The following is a 10,945-nucleotide window of genomic DNA, read 5'->3' as shown; positions in this document are numbered from 1 at the left end:
GGAGGTTCAAAATTTTTTTTGGGATTAAAGTATGATCCAGAACATTAAGACCTCTATATAATCTTATATATATATATAACCCTCTTTAGTGCCGTGTTTTTAGATTTTTAGTTGTCCGTGACCGGACAACTATCACCCAAGTGACATCCCAAATAGAACCAACTACTTACTATCATCATTCATTTCTGACTGAATAACGTAGACTAGAGAAGACGAAACATCCAGCCAGCGGGTACAACCACAACATACCCACCACGAAAACACCATAAATGATAACCCAATTCAATATGGAAACCCTCACAGACCTAATGAAGATTTAGAACAGGACATCCTAAATCCTAATTTTTTTAACTTAGGAATCAACTACCAAGTAAGGTCTTACATACTACTTCAGTCTATTGAATTAAATTAAGATAACGCCAAAGACAATTAAGATAACGCTTAAAATGCAGAAGAGAGTGGGAACAGGACGGAAGAACCGCAGTACCGTTGTACATTTGTACTTAAACTGCTGGGGATAGGTGATTCTGGGTTCCGCGCTTCCCATTTTGTAAAAGCGTAAATACAAACAGTCTTTACTTTTGCTAAATGGTGATAAATTAGAAAATAACATTATATTTGTTCAATCAGTAAATAGGGCAAGGACACGAAAATTGTGATTGGTGTTAAATTAATATCCAGAACTAATAAGTGATGAACATTTAAAAAGTGCCAAATAGTGAATTATAAATTTAATTAAATAAAAGTGCCAGTGGAAATCTTTTTATATTACGTTGTGTATTTTTATTTTTATTGTTAAAATACCTGGGATCAATTAAAAATCAAATATAACAGTTAAAATTTCAAGTAAAAATGAACAATTGGAACCAGGTATTCGTGTGTAATAACAGTTAATGTCAAGTGTTGTGGTTAAATAATTTTTTTAGTGCTAAGTGCAGGACATATATATAAGGTGAGGGAAAATATTTCTTAAATTTTGAATCATCATTTACAAGGTTATGGAATTATAATAAAATTTTTATAGACAATAAGGATTAAATGCAATATTTAAAGAAAGAGATTAGACTGATTAATGAGGACATCAATCTACAACGGAAAAGGGGATATGTAACATATAGACCAGCCCCCTCCCCTCTATAAAATTCAGGGCCAAATCCCTCATTCACACCCCCTTAGAAATCCTCAAATATAGGACCAAATCTCTCATCCATACTCTTCTAGAAACTCTTAAATTCAGGACTAAATTTCTCAGTCATACCCTTTACTAAATTTCAATTAGAATAAGGTTTGAATAAAATCATTTAGAATTTAGCAGTTGCTAAATTTAACAGTCTGCGTAGTCCAACGCAGTTGGACTACGTGCATTTAGAAGTTAAATGTTATTTAACAAGTTAACTAACTGGTTATTCTGAACTCTGGGTTTCTTCAACTCAAAACCAGAAAGGAAATCCTTGCCATAAAAATAACTTTTGGATGCGGGACTAGTCACATGATTGAACAATACCAATAGTAGCGGAGGTCAACCGCCACAGGTCACCAAGCCTGTTCGGTGAGTTCTTGTTTTTTAGAAATCGTGCGTTGGATATATCAGCCCAACGCAAGGAGCGAGGAGTGAGTTTTAAGGAGAGATTCGAATAGTCAAGATCAATTGCTCATGTTCACCTTTTCATGCAATAAGTCATTGAAGCTATTTGTCCAAAGTTGTATATTGTAAGTAAATAAACCTTATTGTATATAATCATCTTCTGTCTATGTATTAGGGCATCATGTACAGTTCCTCTAGTCTTCAGTTACGGTCCCAAGGGAATCTATATTTGTTTTAGGAGACCTCGAACATCATTGAGATGGTTCTGTCTCCCAGGCTACTGGGGATTATATATAAAGCTGTTTTGTTCTATTAATAATTTAGCTCCCATTTCCTATATCCACATTAAGCTATTAAGACTTTAGAAAAGTCCCAAGCACCTCAACGCAGACCCCCCTTAAGATAAATCCCACTCCAAACACATTATTCAACAAAACCACCCCGTAACAGATACTGAGCCTCTTCAATAGCAATGTCCTATCAGTACCAACGTATAGTTCCAAAGGCTCGGCGCTGACAAAACAGCTAGAGGAAAGGATCAGCAAAAAGCCAAATGGAACCAGTGAAAGCCTACAACTAGATTATGAGTAAAAACATTACCTAAATTAAAGCCACCAATTTTATCCCCCTTTCAAACCAGGATACAATCTGTCTGGTTTCATTGCGTGTGTACAAAAACAGCTAATTTTTTACAGAGCTTTTAGTCAATTAGGTCTGAAGGGACAGTAATTTGGCCTGAAAGCTTACCTATTGTAATTCCCTGATTTACTTCTTTACATATTAGGTCAAATTCTAGTTTACTGACTTTCGGCTATCTGGGAAAGGGGTTAGGTTAGGAAAATGAAACTTTCAAGGATGGGTCTACAGGCTAAAGTGTATCCCAGGAAGGTATTTTGAAGTACCTACCTCCACTCCCTCTTTCTCCCTCTAGAGGACCCTGAAGTTCACCTACATGACAGGTCTATACCTATTGAAATTTTAACAAAACAACATTTTACCTTAATTTTCAGTTACCAGTTGCTTTTTCTCTGCCTTTAGTTCTGAAAATGCAATTCCTGTTATTCAAGGAATTTCTAACACTCCTGTTGAGTAGAATTTCAAGCCATGTCAGTGTTTTTTTTCAAAATTTAGGAAATGTTTTTGTATATCTTTAAAACCTTATAAAATGGAATTGAGCTAAGTTATGAAGCTAAAAACAATTTTGTTGTGCTTAAATTAAGCAGAAGATCTATTCAGCATGGTTTCACTTTTATAACACACATGTTTTTAAAAGTCAGGGCCCTCTAGAGGTAGAAGTGGAGGTAGGTACTTCAAAATATCTTCCCGGGACATACTTTAGCCTGTAGACCCATCCCTGAAAATTTCATTTTCCTAACCTAAACCCTTTACAAGATAGCAAGAAGTCAATTAACTTGGATTTTACCTATTTTTTAAAAATTTAGGATATGTATTTGTATATCTGTTTTTGCTTTATTATTTGCATTATTTCTAATCTTGTGGTACCCTTAGTGTTAATTTAAGGGACCTACCACAGTGTTGGACTTTATATATTCAGATTTCTAGGAGGGTGTTCCAGGTAAAAAATCAAGTAACTTTAAAGTAACTAGAGAAGTTACTTGAATTTCACATTCACCAGGAACGGCTTTTGAAGTAACTAAGGTCTTATTCAGATAGAAAAAATATTACGACCAAGATTTTGTTAACATTTCCTTTAGACTCATTTAGTCGAAATCGAATAATAGAGAAACGCATAATAGATGGAAAGAGTATATCCACGGAACATTAAATTTTGCCCTTCCTGCAGATCCCCCAGATGGTCGACCCCTTTTCCAATTAGACATAAGTACAGAGGCGATTAGTATATATAATATAGAGACAGTACTACGTAAACTAAAGAATGGAAAAGCTGCTGACATCGATCGTACGCATCCTGAACTATTGAAATACGGTGTTGGAGTGCTACCTGAGCCACTACACGAAGTGTTAATGCAGATATGGGACACAGAGGATATTCCCACAGATTGGAAGAAAGGGTATATATTGAAACTAATTAAGAAGGGTAGAGTTGCTGATTACGACAATTGGCGAGGTATCACCCTACAGTCTGCTGGAAGCGAAGTCCTTAGCCAAGTACTTTGGAAACACATCAAGACAAAAGTTGAAGCCATATTCAAAGATGAACAGCATGGCTTCCAACCAAGTAGGTCATGTGCTTATATCATCTTTATTCTTAGAATATTTATTGAAGATTCAAATAAATGGCAGACTGAAATAATAATGGCTTTCATGGAATTCCAGAAGACTTTCGACTCAGTCCATAGAGACTCACTAAGGAATGTACTGCGCTACTATGGCTTCCCTGATAAAATGGTCAGAATTAAAATGGCGTTAAATGATAAACAAATGTGTGCTATTCAAACTAATGATAAGGACTTGACTGAGTGGTTCAAAGTCAACTCAAACGGTCGACAGGGGTGCATTCGGTCCTCAGTGCTGTTTATATTACTCATTGGTTTCATAAAGCGGACGTGCAACTTCATAAGTGGCTGGCACGTATGCAGGGGGGTGGAGGGGCCTTCGGGCCATGGCCCCCCGAAATTTTGTGAAATGTTTAATTTCCAAATGGTTTCTTGGGATTTCTGGCAAAAACAGGACATTTATTAAGAACCTAGATGCATATGTGAAGCCTTTTTTGGGGGATTTTACAGCATGTAATCATCCGTTCAAGTCACTGCCCAATTATTAATCCATTTTCTTTCTAACTTTTTACCATCTTTGAAGTAATTAGCATTTGTACTATTATTTTTGTTGTAAAGAGAGTTTGCTGTCCACAGCAAAATAGAATTATCCTTGATATTAGGGCGTTTATCCCCCCTTTTCAGGATAAAATCTTTTCAGGATCAATTTCGGAAACTATCATTTTTCATTTAAATCTACGTTTTTGCAATAGAAGAACTACCCCCCGCAGCACCCATATTGCACTGTTAACCCAAAATTTATTTTTCAGTGGGATATACTTGGTTAATCACTGGTTCTAAATCGCTATGAACATAACCTGAGCCTAAAACTAACTTTTGAGGCTTTAGTCTTCTCCCCCCCCCCATCCGCTACAATACTACATATTAAAAGTTAATCTGTATTTTCCAATATACGTGCTTTTTGCATTACTAAATAAAAAAGTGCTACTTTGCATCTGCTGTTTCGAAGGTTTCCCCCCCCAAAAAAAAAAAATCCTGCGTACGTGCCTGATAAGTGGCATCCAGTTGAACAAAAATCGAACTTTATTTGATGCAGATTTCGCAGACGATATAATTATTTTTAATTATTACAATCTCTCACATAAAACAAAACAGTATTATATTTCTCTTTAGTCCTGATTCCCCAAAGCAAATTTCTTAGCAATTAAACTCTTTGCTTTATAAAAAAAAGATTGTAATCTTGTAGCGGTGTAACGTGGTAATAACGTCTTAACACATAAGTGCATTGATCTACTCAATCACAGATAATAGTAAACAATACACAAATGAGAACCACAACATTGATGACGAACTCAGTAAAAACTAAAAGTTACATTTAATATTAAAATAGGGGAGGGCTCAAAGAAGATATTACAAAAATGGCAGAGATGATTGATTATTGGATTATCTGGACATTTCATGCCAAAGTGAAGTAACTTTATGTTATTCCAAGAATAAAACCCCAACATAGCTTAATCAGTCTTACATGTAAATTGTCCATGCATATAAATTGGTCTTACAATGACCATAGAACATTGAATTACGATAATCATAGAAAATTGGTCTAATAAAAGTCAACTTAGCATACACACATTTAACCAAAAATACAATATTCAGTTCTAGTCACTTCCACTCAGGTCCTTGTCTTGAAAATCCCCTTTCTGGACCTTTCCCACTATATTATTGAGGCTCTACAAACATAGGCTACACTTTAGTTTCTATTTGTCAAGATCATTTACTTGGTTATATTTCATAAGCATCTGCTTTTTTGGTTCTAGCCTGCAACTGGTATTTATAAATTCCTGAAATTTCAAAATTGGCTCGGAAGTTTTCCGAGTTGTCGGTAATACTCATTATAAATAATGTGTCGGTCTATTATAATTTCATCATATTTTGGTATATTTCATTATAAACCTAGCCTAAAATAAATATTGTTAATGAATAAACCTGAAATAAGCCAAATCAGATCGGTTAATTGCAGACAAAATAATTATTATATATAATGATATTATATATATACTCAAAATTACCGACTCATTCATTAGAGAGAAGACTAAACAGCCACTCGTTATTGATAAACTCATAAGCAGTCAGTGCCGATACTGGGGACTCATAGTTAGAATGGGTAGCAATCGTCGACCTCATGATGTTCACAATGCTTTAGTCATACCTGTTCAGAAGCGTAAAATTAATTAAGCTACACTTTAGCTTTTATTTGTCAAGATCTTTTCCTTGGTTATATTTCATAAGCATCTGCCTTTTTGGTTCTAGCCTGCAATTGGTATTTACATGAAATTTCAAAATTGGCTCGGAAGTTTTTCTTGACAGTCTTGAACCATTTTGAGAATAATATGAGGACCAAAGTTGTTTAAGGTTGGTTGGGAACTACAAATAGAGACCATTTGAAGTGCACAACAGTGAAAGTGAACCTTCACTGTGCCAGCCAGAGGGGAAATTTAAGAGGCTAAAATTTCAATAGCAAGAATTACAAAAATATAGGGCACATACACCAAATTTCTGAAATTTGGAGTTGGTCATGATATGACAACTCGCTATGAACAATGTGAGATAGAAATACTTTTTTTTCTATAGTCTGACCCATGCCGTCTTTATTGTCTTTACTTAAACTATTTCTGAAGCATAAAATTACACTTAGTATACACCTTTATATTATCTAACCTAGCTGTCCATGAGGATACCCTTCCCTTGATTGGTTCTTGCTTAAATACAAAGAAGAATGTAACTTATAGGTTAAATAAAATTTAAGTTGGAAATTCTCATATTTAGGAAATGGTCAAATGATAAGTTATTATAAACTGGCTACTTGAAAAAAAAATTGAGGGGAGGGGTTTGATATTGACTCTCTAGTTACAACTAAAAATTATTCATAAGACAACAAACAAAATAACAAACTTTCCAAGAATCAATAGATTTTCAAAATTATATCCATTTCCTGAGTCTAACCTAAACAAATATAGCTAACCTAAACAAAGCTAGGTGCCTCCTAGCCTAAAATAAATATTGTTGATGAATAAACCTGAAATAAGCCAAAACAGATCGGTTAATTGCAGACAAAGTGTGTAAATTGGAAAAACACTTACCATTTCAATAAAAAACTATAAAGCTGACTTGTGTCTAACCAATTCAGCACTGCAATCAAGATTAGTCTTTTTACAACTCTAAACTTCGTGTCTTATGTTGTGGGATTTTGGAGTTTTGTTTAAGAATCTAAAGCTGATTGGCTGACGTTGTTTCTATGTGTTGTCAGAATGATACAGCAATTCTGACGTAACAATGTCTCCATAAGTTTACAGTGAAAACCAAAAAAGAAAACCGTTTGCGTTTTAATTGGGATATATATGCTGTTTTGGTACATATTAATTATACAGAACACACCCAAGAAGTGAAGTAAGGGTAATCATATTGAAATATACCCAAATATGATGAAAATATAAATACTTTAGTAACAGAATTATGGGAACTACAACAAAGAATTATGGAAAACAGGCCGTTAATTTCCATAATTTTGTTTCTAAACTATTATAATTTCATCATATTTTGGTATATTTCATTATGATTAACCTAACTTCAATTCTTAAGCGTGTACTAGCTAACAAGAAAGTACCTAAGCTAATTATAGCCGAATACAAGAGAGAAAATAGGTTTACTCAGATCAAACAAAGCAAACCTCTTAAGCATGTTTTGGGTAACTAGCAAGTACCACATTTTTCACAAAATCCAACCAGCAGAAAAATATATTTGAATTTATCAGTCATCTTAAGAAGAAGCTAACAATGATCATTTGTGTGAATATAAGATTGCGACAAAGAACTGTGTTATCTACCTAATGGGAAAAAATATTGGGTTTGAACATATCCTTTTTTAAGCCTACCACTTGATTCCCCATTCAATACGCTTTTCTAAACATAATAACCACTATAAAAGTCTTGGCACCATCGGCAGTGTATTCCTCATGAGCGCACTGCCAGTGGTCAGATACTTGGAAGGATGACCAGTGGCTGGAGGTTGACAGAAATTAGCAGTAATAGGCTCCTACTTGTGCCTGCTAGTCCCACAAAAATGTTGTCATTATTACTCCCTATTAACTTAAAACTAATATTTTTAACTCCCTGGGCTGTCAAGACCCCAGTGCAGAAGAAAAAATTGGAAAGGAAATTTGGCTCCCCCACAAGAAGGCTAAATTCCATTTTTTGTTAGGGGACAAGCCTCCTGAATCTGAGCACTGAATAGGGCCTAATTTTTTTTTCTGATAAGTTGAGATTTCCAAGGTTCATGGTCTGGACTAAAGGACCTCAAATTTTTCATTTGAGGGGAGAGGGTGGTAGGGTGTCCAGAAGCAGGCCATACATGACATTGTCCCTGATAAATTTGCAATTGTAAGCCTCCTTACTAAAAAGACACTAACATTATTTTTAAGGCATTACCCCCCCCAAAGAAATCCCAAAAAGGACCATCATGTGTTTGTTTTTCCTTTTTCCGAAGTGGCTTGAAATCTTTACATTTAAGTTTTAAATGGGTTTAAATGGTGAAACACCTACACTTATTTGTGGCAATCATTTTCATTATGACTTGAGTATCCATTTTAATTTATATTTGCTTAGGCAGTCATCTAATTATCCATAGCATAGGGACAGATATAAACCTGTCAACTCAGGCAAAGAATCACATTTGGTTCCACCAGTTGACAAACCAATTATAGGCATCAGGTTATGGCTATTTTACTTCTTTGAAGAATATAGTTATTTATTGTATATATATTTAGTTGTTTTAGTAACATTAGCATATTCTTCTATTTATGCAAACCCTTATGGGTGAAGAGTCTTAAGAAAAACATAATGATTCATCATAATAATATTTTATTGCTGATAAATACAATCAATTTTATCCTGTAGATTAAAATTTAACTTTAAATGCTTTTATCAAAGCAAATGTCTTTATAGTGTTTTCATGTGATAGCTTTGAAGCCATAATGTGTTCTATGTCACATATGAATGAATGAATGTATTTAATACCCAGCATTGGAGAAATAAATTGAGCACAAAAAAAAAGAAGCACAAGACACTAATTCATCTGACACAAAAAAACAGATGCCAACTACTGCTGTAAAACATTGGCTCATAGGTGGGTCTTGGCTGATGAATTACATTGGTCAATTTGCGACAGAATTGCTTCTTCAGGTTTAGTAACACCATACTGGCCTGTAACATACATATTCCTTGTCCACAGTGATAAATGCAGCAAAAACTTTGCAAACTTGTAGTACATTGAGTATTCGAGTGTAATTTCAGTTTATCTGTAGCAAAATGTAAAAATGCACAAAAAGGGACTGAGATAAAGATAATGAGGAATAATCATAGCATTGTACACCTGGGCCAAAAGACAACAATCAAATTTCTGCTTATTTGCCACTATTCAGCTATACATAAAAAAAAGATCGCTTCTGAAAATAAGAGAGCAGTAACCACCATGTCTCTAACATTGATTGTCCAATAGGGAGGTGCAGATATACAATATCATCCACAAACTCAACAATAGAACCACCAAGTATGATGCTCTGAGCAGCATCTGATTTTGAGTTAAAAAGCAGCACTTCAGACTTTTCAGCATTGAAATGAAGTCCAATATGGGCATACTTTTGTTGCAACTTAATAAAATTAAGCTTCTAGTCCATTTCAAATCAAAGACAAATCAATACCAAACAGAATATAAGTCATAAGTGACTTTGATTGTGGCCTTACAATACTGTTATTAAATACTGTCAGTGACAAAATAGCACCTTGTCTTACCCCTTCTTTACTGAGAGAAGGGAATTTCCACGTGAAGAAAAAGCGAAATCACATAAGAGACTGGTAGTAAACTCGTTAGCTAGTAAAGGGAGTCTAAGTTCTACTTTCAGATTTTCATACATGTCAACCAGCAGGGCTAGGATGCAGGAATCAGCACTGGTGAAACCCAAGTCAAATAAAACCCCCTTATGGAGAAGCAAATGAAATGCACGTCTTACTATCGTGAGCAGCTAAAGCAATACTTTCCCAGTATTTTTTTTCATCAACTAAAGCAGATACCAAAGCAGAAAGGACATGACCACACCCCAAGCAAGACTGAAAATCAAAATGGTGGGCCTAGACTGTACATTTAGTTCTCAATTCATCAACTATCAATTTCTCAAAAATTTTACAAAATAAAGTTGCAACTGTTATTGGGCAAAAAGACAAACGTTCAGAAGGAGGTTTATTCTTCTTTGGGATAGGAGTCAAACATCCAATTGAAAAAGAATCAGGGACAAATCCCAAATTAAAATATTATTTGGTAAAGGAATACTAAGGGTTCCATAAACAGTTCACCACACAACAACAAATGCTGTGCAGATATCCTATCAAATCCTCTAGACTTTTTTTTCTTCAGTTTACTAATTGCAATTGGTTATTAACTCATTATTAGAAATAATCAGTCAAGGACTAGAAGCATGCTCAAAAAATATTCGAGTTTCCCTTTGAAACTATTTTGCAGATATGGAATTGGAACAGAAAATTCTCCTTTTATAATACTCAACCCATGAGGAAAGTGGTGTACAAGATGGTATTTGACTTGGCATATCTTTTACTAGACTGGACCACAACTGATTTGGCCAAGACCAAACTTCTTCCAAACAAGACAAAATAATTGAGCTCCAATTAAGAGAAATGTACTTTGCCAATTGGCATTTAGTATAATACAGTTTAGGCAACCACCCATTGTGTGGTTTATCTGCTTCAATCCAAACTGAAAGCCAAAACTTAGCAGAAAAGCAAGCATTTTGTAAGTTACCATTAGTTGACCAGCCAGGCTCTTCAGTTTCAACTTTCATTCACCTAATAGGTACTACCAATTTTTCTGCAAGAGCTAGGGCATGAGTAAGTTCACTACAATAAATGTTTAGTCTAACTCAAAAATCATACATATTCTTCCTTCAACTCTGCATCAACAAATCAAAATGGACACAAATCTTTGTGAGGAAATCATTACACGATTTCTGGAAAAGATCTAGAGATGCCCTATCCCAATTATTAGCACAAAATACAGATTGATTTTTTAGAAGCCATTTAGAAGAAGAGCCACAATC

At 34.7% G+C, this 10,945-nt stretch overlaps 1 protein-coding gene across 1 annotated transcript; it reads left to right on the top strand.

Annotated features, from left to right (window-relative positions):
- The first annotated feature begins 852 nt into the window (after positions 1-852).
- LOC136026825 (uncharacterized) lies at positions 853-10,506 on the top strand. Its single transcript, XM_065703528.1, has 3 exons — positions 853-870; positions 3,311-4,138; positions 10,354-10,506. Exons 1-3 carry the CDS (start codon positions 853-855, stop codon positions 10,504-10,506), a joined length of 999 nt encoding a protein of 332 aa, XP_065559600.1.
- The last annotated feature ends 439 nt before the right edge of the window (positions 10,507-10,945 follow it).

This window comes from Artemia franciscana, chromosome 5, assembly GCF_032884065.1.
Source record: "Artemia franciscana chromosome 5, ASM3288406v1, whole genome shotgun sequence".
Taxonomy (NCBI): Eukaryota; Metazoa; Arthropoda; class Branchiopoda; order Anostraca; family Artemiidae; genus Artemia; species Artemia franciscana.
This window is presented reverse-complemented; position numbering and strand designations above follow the sequence as displayed.

Excerpts from the sequence above, each read along its gene's own strand:
- LOC136026825 (XM_065703528.1), top strand. Across the intron at positions 4,139-10,353 it reads ACTTCATAAGTGGCTGGCAC|ATATGGAATTGGAACAGAAA; the intron begins GTATGCAGGGGG and ends ACTATTTTGCAG.